This window comes from Pseudophryne corroboree, chromosome 12 (genome assembly GCF_028390025.1).
Source record: "Pseudophryne corroboree isolate aPseCor3 chromosome 12, aPseCor3.hap2, whole genome shotgun sequence".
In the NCBI taxonomy this organism is placed as follows: domain Eukaryota; kingdom Metazoa; phylum Chordata; class Amphibia; order Anura; family Myobatrachidae; genus Pseudophryne; species Pseudophryne corroboree.
This window is the reverse complement of record NC_086455.1, coordinates 127,934,494-127,952,348: the sequence shown is the minus strand read 5'-3', so window position 1 is coordinate 127,952,348 and position 17,855 is coordinate 127,934,494. Positions and strand designations below refer to the sequence as shown.

At 44.3% G+C, this 17,855-nt stretch overlaps 1 protein-coding gene across 1 annotated transcript in view; it reads right to left on the bottom strand.

The window, feature by feature from the left end:
- The window catches only part of GALNT16 (polypeptide N-acetylgalactosaminyltransferase 16), a 195,349-nt gene that overhangs the window by 18,891 nt on the left and 158,603 nt on the right, over positions 1–17,855 (bottom strand). Inside the window, exon 10 of the mRNA XM_063948010.1 lies at positions 13,384–13,510. Coding sequence (XP_063804080.1) covers positions 13,384–13,510 — 127 coding nt within the window. The remainder of the gene's footprint in view (positions 1–13,383; positions 13,511–17,855) is intronic.

Sequence of the window (17,855 nt, the reverse complement as noted above, 5' to 3'; positions counted from 1 at the left end):
ACCTGTGTCGAAGTGCAGTGTAAACGGGGGGGCCGACACGGGTTGTAGCCGGGTTAAACATCCCGGATCGAACACGGTACTCAGGTGGAAAAGGGGTATTAGATAGAAGGAGTTTAAGAAGGTAATCAGATGTGCAAAGAAATATAAGTGAAAGGAGAAAACCAAAAGGAAAAATAATAAGTCTAAAGACAATGAGAGTGGGAGCCTTGTTGAGGGAGACAATGTCATAGCAGATCATTTTAATTATTTTTGCTCAGTATTCATTATCGAAAGAGAGGGGAAGGGCCACAGTTAAGCTGCAAGTATATTCATAAAAATGAGGTAGATATAAGTATATTACAGAGGAGAAAGTCCTAACAGAACTTTCATAACTGAAAGGAGATAAATCAATAGGGCCAGATGGGATACCTCCAGTGATATCAATGGACATATTTATCAAAATTATTTTTACTAAAATAATGTGAAAAAGGGCGTTTTACCACCCTTTTCGCATTATTTTAGTATCACCAGAATGGGGTAGCACACTATAACATTTTATTTAGCACCTTTTTTTTTTTTAAACACCTTCAAATAATTGTTCTACTAATATTACTCCTTTCAGCATTTTAATTACAGCTTTCACTTGTGTATCACCTTTTATTACATATCTTTTGCTACTTTCTTATTAACAACCACTAACACCTGAGCTTCTCACTGGTATGCTGCCCTGGGGTGGCTAGTCCTTACTGGTTTGTGGGGTTCTGCACCTCTGACTTGGACTTAGGGAACTCCAGTATCAGAGATGCCGTGACGTTGGCCTGGAGGCTTACCATGTCTTCGCAAATATATGCAACTGAGATATCTGAATTATGTACCACCATGTAGTTTTCAAATCTTGTTCCTGATGTCATTCCGTGTGCTGGGGGATACCAGTGTTTTATTCCTTGTCAAGAATAACCACTCCCTTTCATGCATTTGTATGACATTACTAATTAGACTGAACAGCTACCAACATTTTTTTAAACTACTGGGGAGGAATGGGATCTAGGAGTCACTGTTTCAGGTGGCCTAAATGCAGGTAAGCAATGTAACAAAGCAATGAGGAAGGCTAGTCAGATGCTTGGTTGCATAGGAAAAGGAATCAGCAGCAGAAAGAAAGAAGTATTAATGCCAACGTATAGGTCATTGGTACGGCCTCATCTGGAATACTGTTCTGGAGACCATATATCCAGAAGGATATAAGTACATTAGAGACTGTATAAAAGGGTAACTAAAATGGTGCATGGACTACACAACAAAACTTACCAGGAAAGACTAAAAGATTTTAATATGTATAGTTTAGAGCAGAGATGGGAAAGGGAGACATGATAGAAACTTTCAAATACTGTATATCCAGGGGTTAAAGTGGGGGGGGGGACGAGGTGGAACTGAGTTCCACCACCTGTTATGGTATGGGTAGCTAGTTCCACCATCTCCATTGCCCTGCACAGTAATTCTAACAGAAAAGCCCACCCCATCATCTGCGTCAATCGATGATACAGGCGGCACTAGTGTTGCTGATGAGCTGCAGCCACCTACTCCTTCCTCAGGTCCTGGTGCCTCCATGGTCCTCCTCCATGAGTTCCACCACCTCATCAGGACCACTTTAAGCCCTGTGTATATCTGACAATTCTGGTAATCGAATCAGTACTACACCCTGTATGTTGACTTCATCACCCTTTTTTACTTGTCTCTTGTGCTGTACAATTTTATTCAAAACATATAATACTCTGATGCACGTTTCCAGTGTGTTTTTGTTTCACTCTGTTTTTATGTTGAGAAAGAGCATCAATCTATAAATCTAATTTAAATGTTTCCTGGCATTCTGCCCTCTATCCAAGCATCACATTCCACGTCAGGACTATAAAATAATATCCATTATAATGAGAAGCTGATGTAAATGAATTATTAAAAAGCATTAACGGAACATTTCTTGTTATCTTTCTTCAAACCCTGATGGTTCATAATCTGTCCACTCGTATGAGAGTAAGTGAAGACAAGTCTGATGTAACAGAGACAGTGTTATGATGTGAGAAGGTGAACTGAGGTAACACTGACTCCTCAGACAGAGAGAGGAATGTAACAGCTCACCTCCCAACTATCCAGATTATGGGGGGACAGTCACGCTTTTCGTGCGCTGTCACAGTGTCTTTGCGGTGTGTGTGCATGGGGAGGAAGGGGAGGGGTGGGTGTGGGAGGTTGGAAGGCCCCATTGCCCCATACAGCAAGCAAAATAATAAATGTTGTGCCCATGCAATCGGTGTCTAATCACTGGAGTGAGGCAGTGGGACGTGTCTAGTAGCTCCCGAAGCACTGTGCATGCCCTAGTGTGATAAGTAATGGGTCAGGGGGTATTGCTGCATGGCATGGGGGTATGGATTTTCCCACGAGCCCCTGACCTTTTTTCGTTCTTTACTGTATATCTATTACTATTTCTCCTGCAGGGTCCACAGATTATCCACAGGATAACAGTGGGATACGAGGTAGCGACAGCGGATTGGCACCAACGATCAAAGCTTTTGGCCTCCTAGAATGCAACGGGCCAGTCCCCTATATCCTCGCCTCCTGGCTCAGGCAAATCAGTTTTTTTGTTGGTGCATCAGGAGCCGGACCATGGTCAATGGGCTGCTGGTTTTTAGCAGCCATAAGCTTTTTATTATTTAATTTTTATAGTCTGACATTTTTTGACCGATCTTTTTAAAAAGGGTCTTATACGTACCTTAGAAAGAGTCGCTCCAACAACTCCCCGCCGGGTCACGCCAATGCTTACCCACGTGTACAGTTCTGTTTCAACGGGAGTCTGTGTACTAGAAAGTCCAGCAGACATTACCAGGCTGTGGCCGGAGCAAGGGGAGAAGGTAAGGCATCCGTTCCATTTAGTAGGGGAAAGGTGAGACACAGCTGCACTGTTTCGAGATGGAGACTACCGAACAATTGCTGACGCGGCTCCCACCTCGGGTGCACCAGCGCTAGGCCTCAGGGATCATAGGCTCCAGGGGTAGTATGAGGCTGCAATCACTAGGGTTGATGTCAGCAGTGGAGAGTTAGACGCTCCCTTGGTCGCCCCTCCCCCGGTTCATGACCAGTTTCCTCCGAGTCTCCCGTCACGAACTGTGTTCCCGCTTCCATCTTAAAGGGCAAACTCGCAGCATAGGCGGCTGTGTGACTGGTGCGTCGGTGTTCACTTGGGCATCTGTGTTCACTGTAGGTTCACGGGGCGGTTGTGTACACTAATAGCGTCTGGATCCACTCAGCATTCACAAATGTATTAATCGATCCTGGAAGCGGGGTGAAGTCTCCCTGTATCCCACTCTCCTCAACCGGGTGATACAGCACTAAGTCTCTATCTACCTTTGAGTACAAATAGTTGGATAAGTGCCTGATGCATATGAGTCTGTAAACTATTGCTGCTGTTTCTTTCCCTGTGTGACTGAATATGTTAAACTCCTATATAAGGTAATGCAGTAATATGTTTCTCCTACATACTTGAAATGTATATGTAGTTGATTATGTGCTCATATTGATTATTATACTAATGTATAACCTGTGACTGATTGCTAGTGTGATTGCTGACTTTACTATGATTCTGTCAGTTTCTGTGTATTCCGATCCTCAATGCTGGTGCAAAGCAGGAAGGGATCGGATTGTATGTCACTTTAACAAATTTTAAAGTGATTGCAGTCACAAATTGTGTAGTTAATATTGTACAGGTGTGCGATTTACAGTGGGGCAAAAAAGTATTTGGACAGCCACCGAATTGACCCACTTAAAAAGATGAGAGAGGTCTGTAATTTCCATCATAGGTACACTTAAACTGTGAGAGACAGAATCTAGAAAAACAACAACCAGGAAATCACATTGTATGATTTTTAAACAATTTATTTGTATATTCTTGCGGAAAATAAATATTTGGACAATCAAAAAGTTTAACTCAATATAACCTCGGTTGGCAATTACAGAGGTCAAACATTTCCTGTAGTTCTTGACCAGGTTTGCACACACTGTAGCAGGTATTTTGGCTCACTCTTCCATGCAGATCTTCTCTAGATCTGTCATGTTTGGGGCTGTCGCTGGGCAACACAGACTTTCAACTCCCTCCACAGATTTTCTATTGGGTTGAGGTCTGGAGACTGGCTAGGCCACTCCAGGACCTTGAAATGCTTCTTACGGATCCACTCCTTAGTTGCCCGGGCGGTGTATTTGGGGACATTGTCATGCTGGAAGACCCAGCCACGTTCCATCTTCAATGCTCTTACTGAGGGAAGGAGGTTTTTGCCCAAAATCTCACGATACATGACCCTATTCATCCTCTCCTTAATACGGATCAGTCATCCTGTTCCCTTTGCAGAAAAGCAGCCCCAAAGCATGTTTCCACCCCCATGCTTCACAGTGTGTATGGTGTTCTTGGGATGCCATTCATCATTCTTCTCCCTCCAAACACGGCGATTGGAGTTTATACCAAAAAGTTTGATTTTGCTCTCATCTGACCACATTACATTCTCCCAATCCTTCCCTGGATCATCCAGATGGTCACTGGCAAACTTTAGACGGGCCTGGACATGTGCTGGCTTAAGCAGGGGGACCTTTCGGGCGCTGCAGGATTTCAATCCATGACGACTTAGTATGTTACTAATGGTAACTTTTGTGACTGTGGTCCCAGCATTCTTGAGGTCATTGACCAGGTCCCCCCGTGTAGTTCTGGGCTGATTTCTCACCGTTCTCAAGATCATTGATACCCCATGAGGTGAGATCTTGCATGGAGCCCCAGGTCGAGGGAGGTTGTCAGTGATCTTGTATTTCTTCCATTTTTTAATAATTGCACCAACAGTTGATCTCTTCTCACCAAGCTGCTTGCCTATTGTCGAGTAGCTCATCCCAGCCTTGTGCAGCTCTACAATTTTGTCCCTGGTGTCCTCAGACAGCTCTCTGGTCTCAGCCATGGTGGAGAGGTAGCAGTCTGACTGTTTGAGGGTGTGGATGTCACAACTGAGGGCCTGAGCTGACGGGAGGCAGCCTCAGTTGTAGGGGCTGAGATGTACCGGAACCTGGGAGGTTGTATCAGACCCCTGGACATGTAAGTAACATGAATAATAACTGCCCGAAGGCGTGACCACGACAACTTGGATAAAAGTCAATGATGTTTATTATGACAACTCCGCAACACAGCAGCAGTAAAAGAAAACGTAAAAGTCAGCAAAGAATAAATACAGTTCCTGGGTACTACAGGATGGCAGGAGCCACAGGGCACTGGTAGTGTGAGATAGTTCTTATAATCTTCTAGATGGAAAGTCCTTACCAGGCCCGACTGTAGCAATGGAGATAACCCAGGATTGTGCCAGCTGGTGTTCCAGGAAAAGCTGGGTTGCTGAAGATAAAACGGCTGCTGTGGATACTGGCTGGAACCAGACTGTTGTTAGCACGGAGTGGATACTGGCTGGAACCAGTTAAATAATAAATGAACTTGGGAGCGATGAAATATGAACTGAAATGTAGAACTTGAGAGCGGAGAAATAATAATACCGGTGGAGAGTGGTAAAGTGTAGAAAGGACACCGGCCCTTTAAGAGAAGCTGTACTCTGCTGGAAGCTGAGCTGGAAGCAGGTAATGTTGTAGCTGGAAACAGATGAATCCACAATGGATTGGAGAGTCAGGCTACACCGCAGGTGGAATGCTGGTGCGGGTCTCTATGGTGGAAGTCTTGAGACAGGAGCTGGAACCTGGAAGACAATCACAGGAGAGAGACAAACAGGAACTAGGTTTGACAACCAAAGCACTGACGCCTTCCTTGCTCAGGCACAGTGTATTTATACCTGCAGCAAGGAAGGGATTGGCTAGGCAATTATGCAGATTATCAATACTGAGAACAGATTGGTGGAAATGATCAGCTGACAGAATCCAAGATGGCTGCGCCCATGCAGACACTTGGAGGGAAGTTTGGTTTGTAATCCATGTGGTAATGAAAACAGTAATGGCGGCGCCGGCCACCGGAGACAGGAGGCGCCAGGCTGACAGATGCACATCCAACCACGCGGACACAGCGGAGGCCGCGGCTGACGTAATCGCCACTCAGACACTCTGCATGCAGAAGTTCAGGGACGGCGGTGGAGGCCGCGGGAGACGCCATGCCAGGTGTAATATGGCGTTTACTGTGACAGCGTCCCAGAGTGACAGGAGAGGATACAGGAATGTACACATCAGGATAACAGATGGGATCCGGTCCTGGAGCGCTGAGCCAGCCTTAGGAGGCATCTGATGGGTAAGAAATGGCGTCCAGATACCCGGATCGTGACAGTGGACAGGTGTCTTTTATACAGATAACCAGTTCAAACAGGTGCCATTAATACAGGTAACGAGTGGAGGGTAGAAGAGCATCTTAAAGAAGAAGTAACAGGTCTGAGAGAGACAGAAAATTTGCTGCTTGGTTGGTGTCAAAATATATATTTTCCACAAAAATATACAAGTAAATTGTTTAAAAATCATACAATGTGATTTCCTGGGTTTTTTTTTCTTTTCAGATTCTGTCTCTCACAGTTGAAGTGTACCTATGATGGAAATTACAGACCTCTCTCATCTTTTTAAGTGGGTCAACTTGCACAATCGGTGGCTGTCCAAATACGTTTTTGCCCCACTGTATTTATCATGTCTAAGAGAGGCAAGGGTGAGGAGGATACTCTCCACAGCAGCACCAACACTCATATCATGTTTGTCTTGCAAAGCTGGGTTAACCTCTAAGGATCTGGTTCAAAATGGATTATGTGCAAATTGTTTTAGCTTTCACTAAATCCTCTTGAATAATCAGAGGCAGGCACAGGTTCAAGTTGAACCCCCATGGGCGACCTTTGCACAAACATTATCCAGTGTAGCTGTGCGGATAATGTCAGCTCCTATACCAGCGATATGTTACCCTATTAACCCTTACATGTAACATTCCACCTGGGGTTTATCACATCCAGTACAGGAATCGACAGCTTCTCAATAAAAACAGGCTGAAAGGCCGGTGGTAAGTAAATCACATACACCTAAAGCAACATCTTCACAGTCTACACATGTTTCAGATGAGGACTCATCGCACTCCGGGTCTGCATACAGAGATGAGGATGAAGGACTCGGCTCAGAGGACATACCTGAGCTAATTAGTGCTATGAAAGCCATTCTATCCTTAGAGGAGGCAGCAGAGCCTTTGTTAAAATTTAAGGCACCTGTGTTTAAATGTCCCAAAATAGTTAGGACTGAGTTTCCTGGGTCAGGACAGCTGACAGAAATTATGCAAGAGGCTTGGGTTACACCCAGTAAGAAGTTTAGAATTACAAAGAAATGAAATTCCAATTATCCTCCTCCGGCTGAGGACTGTTTAAAAAAGGGAGGTGGCTCCCAAAGTAGATACGCATGTCATTCGATTGGTGCGAAAATCTACATTACCTCTGCCTTCAACTTCATTAAATGATGTCACGGATAGGAAAATAGATGTTTTGTTTTTTTTAATAATTTTTTCCTTGTCTGGAGCAATCGTAAGATCAATCATGGCTTCAGCCTGGATGGAAAAAGCAGTGGCAGCCTGGGCTGATGCATTGGAGGATGATCTTTCATTGGCATCTAGAGAGCAAAAATCCCATATTGCACATATCAAACAGGCGGCTATTTTTATGGAAGAAGCAGCCTTGGATATGGGTACAATTGCCTCCCAAGCATGAGCTTCAGCAGTAGCAGCTCACAGAGCAGTTTGGCTACGTATGTAAGTAGGTTCTAGAGTTGTTGCCCTTTACTGGAGATATTCTTTTTGGTAAAGAATTAAACAGTATTTTGGAATCAGAGGCAGACTCCAAAAAGGTGAGGTTTCCTTCCGCATACAAATCCAAGCCTAGATTTCCAGCTTTTCATCCCTGTTGGACGGTAATGCAAAAAGGAAAGCGTTATGGCAAACAGTCTCAATCTGACGAGTCTGGTAAAACTAAGAAGCATTGGGCTACCAGAGGGCCGGCTTCCAAGATAAGCCATCAGCTTAATGGTGCAGGCCTCCACCTGGGGGACCCCAGGGTGGGAGGCCGACTTATTCATTTTGCATAGATCTAGCGGCAGTCCACCAAGGATGCCTGGGTGCAAGAAGCGTTCTCATGGTTATGAGTTTGCTTTCTGGAAACACCCTCCTCAAAGGTTTTTATGTACCAGCCCATCTTCAGTGGAATTGAAGGCCAGGGCTTTGCAAGAGGTAGTTCAGAAGTTGCTTCAGTCAGGAATGATAATTCCAGTTCCTCCTGCACAATGAGGACAAGGTTTTTATTCCAACCTGTTTCTAGTCCAGAAGCCAAATGGGTCGTTCCGGCCCATACTCAATCTCAAATTGCTAAACAAGTACATTTGGGTGCCTCGGTTTCATATGGAGACTTTACGTTCCATTATTTTGGCCATGGAGCCAGAGGATTTTATGGTATCCCTGGATATCCAGGATGCTTACCTACATGTTCTTATACCACTATCCCATCAGTGCTATCTCAGGTTTGCTATCCTCCAGCAACATTTTCAGTTTTAGGTCCTATCATTTGGACTGGCCACAGCTCCCAGAGTATTCACCAAAAATATGATGGTAATGGCAGATTATCTCAATCAGCAGGGGATAAGAATTTTTCTATACCTCGATGATTTATTAATCCTGGCACAATCTCAGGAATTGCTTCAGTGTCATCTGCAACAGAAAATAGATTGCAGAAACACGGTTGGCTCATAAATTGGGCTGTCGTTCCTGGTTCCATCACAACGGATGACTCACTTGGTGGCTGTGTTAGATTCAGGGCTTCAGAGAGTAATTTTACCTCTAAACAAAATATCCAAGATTCAGCCAAGGATTCAGGAGCTGCTACACAGTCAAAAGGTATCCATTCATGTGGCAATGCGTGTGATGGGATTGATGGCGTTGACATTCAACATGGTGGAGTACGCTCCATTCCACTCGAGGCCTCTACAACGTCTGATCCATTCTAAATGGAATGGGTCCATCAAACAATAAAAACTCAGACTATGGTTCCTACTCTGGAAGTAAAGAGGTCATTAGCATGGTGGCTACAGACATCCATCTGGACAAAAGGAGACCCTTTTGGATATCAGATTGGGAGATTCTGACAACATGCCAGCCTTTAGGGCTGGGGAGCGGTGTCAGTAATGAGTTGCTTCCAGGGGCAGTGGACCAAGGAAGAAAGTTGCCTGCCAATAAATATATTGGAACTTCGGGCCATATATATGGCACTTATTCAGGCAAAGGACATCCTTCAGGGGAAACCAGTTCAAATCTGCTCGGACAATGGAACGGCAGTAGCGTACCTCAACTATCAGGGAGGAACTCACAGCCAAAACGCAATGATGAGGCAAGTCACACTTTAAAGTGGGCAGAACTTCATCGTCCTGCCTTGTCCGCAGTGTTCATTCCGGGAGTCCTAAACTGGGAAGCGGATTTTCTCAGTCAACACGCCATTCATGCAAACGAATGGACTGTAGACCCCCAGGTCTTCCAAACTCCGGTAGACAAGTGGGGGTTACCGGAGATAGATCTAATGGTGTCCCGTCAGAAAAACAAAGTTCCTGCATATGGGTCAAGAACAAAGGATCCAAGAGCGACCTTTGTGGATGCCCTGTCAGTAAGATGGGACTTTCGTCTGGCCTATGTGTTCCACCAATCGCCCTGTTACCCAGGGTGATGCGAAAGGCAAAACAAGGAAGGGACACCGTGGTATTAATAGCTCTGGCTTGGCCCAGAAGACATTGGTACACAGATCTGCAGAGGCTGTCGATGGATGATCCATTCCCACTACCTCAACTTCCAGATCTACTGTCTTAGGGTCCTTGCTATTACAAACACCTGGATCCGGCGTGGAACTTGAGACTTCCATCCTGAAAGGATTGTCACAACAGGTAATTCAAACAATGCTTAGAGCAAGAAAACCTTCCTCAACTCACATTTATCACCGAATATGGCAAGCCTATATTCAATGATGCAGTGACCGGAAATTTGACCCTAGGTCATTCAGAGTTTCCAGACTCCTAGTATTCCTTCAGGCAGGAATGGACAAAGGTCTACGGGTGGCTTCCTTGAGAGTGCAGGTGTCAGCATTGACTGTATGGTTCCAAAAGAAAATTACTAACCTTCAGGATGTGTGCACTTTTTTCCAGGGAGTGCTTCACATTCAACCTCCTTTTGTTCCTCCTACAGTGCCTTGGGAATTACAGATGGAGCCATGCTAGTCGTGGCTCCGTCTGGCGCATCTGCCTTGGTGCACCTAGTCACTGTGAGCTTCTCCGTCTGGAGAGCGTCTCTGTCCGGGCGGGCGCCCGTGCCCAGACAGAGATGCTTACAATGGGAAGCGGCTCTGTGCACTCCCGGCGTGACTAGGCGGACGGATTGCCTAGTCACGCCGGGAATGCACGCCTGCGACTAGGCAGGCATAGATAAGAAAGGCTCCATCTGTAAGTTTAGTCCTAAAGGCCCCATTTGAACCACTAAAGCGAGTGGATCTTAAATGGTTGACAGTTAAAGTTCTCTTTCTACAGGCTATTGCTTCAGCTAGAAGAGTTTCAGATTTAGGGGCATTGTTAGGTCGTCCTCCTTTTCTGATTTTTCATCCAGATAGAGCGGTTCTCAGATCCAGATCTGGTTATCTTCCTAAGGGCCAGACCTTTCTGCGGGAGATGCATCACTGGACGTAGTCCGGGCCTTAAGGATCTACGAGGATCGTACCAGTGCCATCAGAGAGACAGACACTCTCCTCGTTCTCTACAGATTTCACAAGAGAGGATGGCCTGTTGACAAGCAGACACTGGCAAGATGGCTTTGGATGACGATTTCAGAAGCATATTCTGAAGCTGATCTCCCGATTCCGGCTAACGTCTCTGCTCACTCTACTCGTAAGGTAGGTCCGCCATGGGCAGCACAACGTGGTGCTTCAGCAGAACAGATATGTAAGGCAGCCACATGGTCTTCCATTAACACATTCATTAGACATTATGCCTTTGATAACTTTGCCTCTCAGGATGCTGAATTTGGGCGTAGGATTCTCCTGTCCAATCAGGAGCAGCCCCACCACTAAATTTGCTTTAGGACATCCCAATCCACCTTCTAACCTCTTCCTTCTTGTACAGAAGGGTGTGCATGTGTGTTCTTCTCGCCTGATTAGGGCTCTCTTCCAAAGCTCAAGGCAGGAGCATCATAAACAACCGATTTGCCTGAGCCAGGAGGCGGGGATATAGGGGACTGGCCCATTGCATTCTGGGAGGCCGAAAGCTTTGATCATTGGTGCCAATCCGCTGTCGCTACCTCATATCCCAATGTTATCCTGTGGATACCGTGGACTTAGGAGAAATAGCGTTATCCACGGTATGTCTACCATAACGATTATTTTTCCCTCTGCATCACACAATGTAATAATCAGGTGATTTGGGTGGTAAAAATCCACATATTTTTGTACTTCAGGAGGACTAAATTAGTAATTTTCTATTTGTAAGATGAAAAAATAAAATTGGGATGATGACTTGTGTTGATTTATGTCTGGAAACTGCTGATTGTGTCTCCATAACACATGGCAGTTTGCTACAAAATCAGATATTCCATCCTAAGAGTTAGATAATGGAAAGAGCAAGGTACTACTACTGGGTGTAGTATGGTATGCCGGCGGCCGGGCTCCCAGCGACCAGCATACCGGCGCCGGGAGCCCGACCGCCGGCATACCGACAGCGTGGCGAGTGCAAAGGAGCCCCTTGCGACCTCGCTGCGCTCGCCACGCTGCAGGCACGGTGGCGCGTACACTATTTTATTCTTCCTCCAGGGGGGTCGTGGACCCCCATGAGGAAGAATAGCTGTCGGTATGCTGGGTGTCGGGATTCCGGCGCCGGTATACTGTGCGCCGGGATCCCGTCATTCGGCATACTGAAGACCACCCCTACTACTCATACAGCACAGTACTGGTGCAAAGTGCCTGAAAAAAAACATGATGGGCAAATTTTATTACCTTAAAATATTTGTGTCACAATTATTACCATCTTCATTTATCAGTAAAAGTGAGAACTATGCACAATTGCAAATGTCAATAAGTGGAACAACTATAAGCATTTTCAGATGTAAGCGTCACAACTATAAGCATTTACAGATGTCAGTAAGTGTCACAATGATAAGCATTTACAGATGTCAGTTAGCGTCACAATGATAAGCATTTTCATAAGAAAAGTATTGGAGGTTGTGAAAATGTATCACAACTTATGTAGTGAATTTACTACTTACACAACTTTATACAATGCCATTCATCAGCGGTACGGTACTAATGTTTAGCCCAAGAGTTTTTACATTAAAATAAGTACTTTTACAAAGTTAACACCTATTCTGGAGGTGCGTACCTTAAAGCCAAGATTTCCCCTCTGAAACATGTGTTAACTCAAATCAATTTCCTAACTTAGTTCACAACCAGTTGAATCTCCCCCTTAAACTAAACTTCAATAGCTCCAACACTGTTTGTTTTGAAGAAGAATCCAGTCTCACTGACTTTCCTCATTGACCACAAATATTACCATCTTCATTGTCAGTGACTATCATATTACTATTTTCACTTTTCAGTAAGTCATCCAACTTAGTCTGTGAGTGCAGTAATGATTGTTGTACTTTGTTGTCAGACCATGCAACAACAGTGATTATCCACCTTGAAGCTGGCCACCTATAGATAAAAGGTTTAGTTTTATTTTATAGCAGCTCCTATAGGGCAAACTGGATGCCTTGCATAAAAAAAAAATAGTAAGGTTTGTTTGTTTAAACAAAACAATTAAGGAGCGCTTATAAAATATAATTAATTTTAATGGTACATAACTAACAATAATAAAATATAGGTAAAAAATACAAATACCCTCTAAAATAGCAGTGAACAAGGTAGTGACCAACTTTTATCAACTAGTTGGATGGTTGAAATACAAATCTGGCAATGTATGGAAGTAAATGACAATAAAAGTCATTTGCTCCCAAACCCAGGAAAAAGAACAAAAATGATCTTTCAGACAAGTTGTTTAAATAAACCCGCCTGTCTGAACAAGAGTTTTTGTTGGTTTTCTGGGGTTGAGGAGCAAATGACTGTGATTTCCAACAAACAAGTTGGATGAAAGTTTGTCTTCAGTTGTCTGAGTCACAATTGTCTACCATTACTGAATATTATAATGTCACAATGAACACTTCAGGCCACTAATGTCATGAAGGGCACTGTCATTTTGCATCAGATTGAGTGACAATGTGGATACAAATGATGCTTTGCTGCATATGATCGGCTGTGCTCACTCACATTATTACCAACTTTAATCTAATTTCCAACGTTAACACACAGCCACAAACCAGTTATGATCACGTACTTGATATAGGTTAAAGCATTGCCATCAGGAAATTCATATGGGTGACGCTTTCTAAACACGTGGCCAACACGGCTACAGGGAACGATTTCTAGGTTTCCTCCGCACATCCAAACACGGAACGAGAGCTCTGCAAAAAAAAAAACAGAACATAGAGACTCAAGAGTTGGACATAAACTTAGAATGTATTACAACAAAACGCGCAAGTCATATCTTTATTGCTGGCTATGAACTAATGGGCCTCTAATTCAGAAGTTCCAGCACTGTAAAATCACGTTTACAATTGTATTTCACTAGTGTGTGGTGGCACTATTACCATTACACAGCATGTGTATAAATAAGTAGAAAAGCCAGGTTCTGTACAGGGGGATGGTACTCTCCCAAAAGTGTGGAAGAATTACCCAAAATTTGTTACTCAGACAGTCCAGGAGAGTGGGCATTATCCCCAAACCACTGCATGTGTGTGCTTGAGATAATTGCTGGTCCCAATCAGTACCAGATCAGAATGGACAAAATGTCGGCTGGTGGGGCATAATCTGTTAGCGTGAGCTCTTATTGACTGACCATCCAAATATGCCTACCGGGTGACCAAATGGTGCACAAATCTGCCCCCCCTCCATCTTTGAGATCTTCAGTGCTGATGAGCTACTGAAATGTCGCCATATAATTGTGAGTGGTTTGGGACTTTTCTATGTATATTTATGCATGTCACACCATGCAGATTCCCTAAAAAATTAAAAACGTAATCAAAATACAGAAATATTATTTTTTATTGTGTTTTCGAGTTACTCGGGCATAGAAAGGGTTAATCAACTGTCTGGTTTTAGAGAGTAAAATCTGAGTAAACTGTGCACATTTAATATTCTGCAGTATACAGGTTTGGTGCTTTAAATCTATCTTATTGCCAAGTTAATCAAGCCTCATAAAATCACAGTCATACACCGAAGGCAGCCGGTTCACCCACACGCTAGATACAAATCAAGAGATTTACAGGGAAAACGCAGACAGACAAATAGTTTAAAGAGTGATTCATCCTTGTTTAATGGTGCAAGTAAAAAATGGGTCCAAACGGGCAAATTTAGATACATTTTTCTCCTTTCCGCCATCGCTGAAAAAAAAACTAAGTTTTTAATGTAGTGATCACTCAGAGCTCAAAGAATATGTCGCCACTATGAATAGTGTAAATAATAATCACACTTTACTACTTGTGTGTATGATGACAGCTATTACCTGCAAGCACAGGGAATATGTAGACTGGAAAAGAAAACTGTTGTACATGCTTATTACATTAGCAAAAATAAAGAGATTGTTGCCCAATGTGAATTTATAACTCAAAGAAATGGGAAAAGCAGACAAGTAGTTGATAGCTTTATGTTGTATTTCATTTTGAATGGATAGGTTATTATTGGCTTAATGTATAAGACACCACAATGCTCTGCATCAATGGATAATTGGAAAAAAAAGAGCATACATAAAATAGACATAAAAGGTAGATAAAATAAATGCAGACATGAAAATAAAGAGCTGAACTTCCGGCGGTGCAGTGCACCGGGGCCCACAACCAGTGGAATCATCACCAGTGCCATAATGAGTCACCAGTACCATAAGGGAGTCACCAGTACCATAATGAGGCTCCTCCCCGTCCCTCCTCTCAACTCCCCGTCCCGCCTCTCAAATCCACAGCGCTGCGACTATGCGCACTGTTGGTGTCGCCACCGGGCCTGGCATATATTAAGGCGGGTGTAGTATGGTATGCTGGCGGTCGGGCTCCCGGTGACTAGCATACCGGCACCGGAATCCCGACCGCCGGCATACCGACAGCTGGGCGAGCGCAAATGAGCCCCTTGCGGGCACGGTACGCGCTACGCACGCCACGCTATCTATTCTCCCTCCAGGGGGGTCGTGGACCCCCAAGAGGGAGAAAAGAGGTCGGTATGCGGTGGTCGGAATTCTGGCGCCGGTATGGTGGTCGCCGGGAGCCCGGCCGCCGGCAACCTGAACACCACCCATTAAGGCACAGTATAGCAAATGCCCCCCCCTTCTCTCTCTGAAGGGTCCTCCCCCTGGACACATGAATGATATGTGGCCACTGGCTAGGGCCACTTCAGCACTTGAGACTGCACAGGAAGTTTCTCACACTCGCTACTTGTGGCTCACATACTGTGGCTCTGTCAGCTGTGTGCCCCCCATCCTTTCCGTTACAGCCAGTAGCAGCAGACCCAGCTCTAAGGAGAGGTGAGTAGTGGCTGCATCTGTAAAAAACATAATTGTTGTTCATTCTTTCGTCATATACTGTATGTTATAATATGACTAAGGAGTACAACTGTGTGGTATAATTTGTAAATTGACAATATTGTGTGGGGCACTACTGTGGGGCTTAATGTGAATTTGTAGCTCCACTCTGTGGTGTAATGTGAATTTCCAATGTTGTGTTGCATTATGTTAATAAGTGGCCCTACTGTATGGCATAATGGAAATAAGCACCACTACGGTGTAGCATAATGTGAACAAGGAGTACTACTGTCAGCAGCTGCTGAGCACGGGGACGTGTCACAAGTTAGTGAGTGTGAGGAAATCAGAGGTCTGTGAAAATTAATATAAATTGCCTCATTTTCCATATCAACAAAACCTGTTGAATATTTACTTTGTATCCCCATGCCCCATTATATAACTATCTATATTCAGTTTGTGTAGTTGTTCATCCTCCATAGCATGTTGCTGCTCACCTAATATTGTGTTTACATCAACCTTAATATTGTTAATATATACAATTGTGTTATCTGTTTCCTATTTACTAACACCACAGTGGACACTAAAAGGTTGAGTCATATAAGGTGCCATTGTCCCTTTTGTTTATCCCTATTGTCCAACAGTAAGCTGGTCGGATAGGGTGGCTCTCTGGCTAATGTAATCACCTTGATTAGAATATGTATTGTATTTAAATGCTTTAATGCAGTGGTTTCCAAACTTTTTTGAATCACGACGCCCTAGAATATCAGAATTTTTTTCATGGCACCCCTAGGCCAAAAATTTCTTACTGAGAAATTTAGAAAGAAATATTACATTAAGTAGGTCGCGTTTATATGTCATCCTTAGGGTCAGTTGTGTGGTGAGGGACAAGATTTGCTTCTGTTTGGCCACATATTTTATGACTGGCAGCCACCAGCACTGGTTTTGCCTATTATATTGACCATAAATAATTTGAATTGGTCCTGGGCCACCAACCCAGGGCACCCCTGCAAGTGTCCCGAGGCACCCCAGGGAGCCACGGCACACAGTTTGGGAACCTCTTCTTTAAGGTCTTAAGACAAAGAAGTCAAAGACACCCCTGCACTATGAAGCTTTTTTGTGGAGCTAGCCAGAGAGCTGGGAAGAGATTCTCTCCTCCCAGACTAAGAAGTAACGTTCTGTCAGGAGTTTGTGGTGGGAATTGTCATGTGGAACTGGATTACAGAAGTGTGCTGAGCTGTTTATAACCCATTCTGTTCAATAAACCACTGTTGGTTTTTCATCTACCACCATGCCTGAGTGATTTGGAAGCATGTATCTTCACAGTGAGCATGGGGAGATATATAATGAATGTTGGTGTCCAGCAGTGTCCCAAAATCCTGAACATTTCTTAAAATCTTAACTGAATGGCTCTGCTATGCAGACGTACTAGTTACCAACAAACAGATGTGTCCTCATACATCTTGCCTCAATACGCCACACAGTGGGAGAAGCCTGGCTGCTAGTGAGCTGACAGGTCCCATGCAACTCAGTTAGCATCTGTTGTCTCTATTTGCTGAAAATGCATCGCTATGTGAATAAGACGCACAAGCAGATTATGCTGATTAAAATTATATGCAGCATGCCTATATTCTGTGTGCGTCTGTGGCTGTATTTGCATACAAAATGGTACTGTATGTTGCAGTGTTTTCTAGGAAATCACTGCAGCGTAGCATTTCGTATGCAGTTACAGCCATGATTGCACTCAGAATATAGGCATGCACCATATCATTTTAATCAGCATAAGCTGCTTGTGCATCCTATATGAATCACTTTGTGAATAAGATGCATTTTAATGGAAAAAGCTGCACATAAAGACGTCCATCGATGTATAGCACCAGCATTCGGCCCCACCGACTGCTCCAGTGATCCGGCATTTTCTGGTCCGCCCCCAACCCCCGCCACATGACTCCATCTGGCCGGGCACCCGAAGATGGGGGAATGTGGGTCCACGGAGAGATGTGGGTCCACAGGGCTGAGTACTGGCTTCAGGTCGCCCTCCCTGCAGTCCCCGGCTGCTGCTGCAGCAGCCGCGGGACACTGACTGGAGGGGTTGCCATGACTCTGGCAGGCAAAGCAAAATCCCAGATAAGTGCAGGCATTTCAGGGCTGCGAAAACACACAGGTTATACTGAAACCTGTGTGTTTTAGGACAAAAAAAATAAGAATTTACTCACCGGTAATTCTATTTCTCGTAGTCCGTAGTG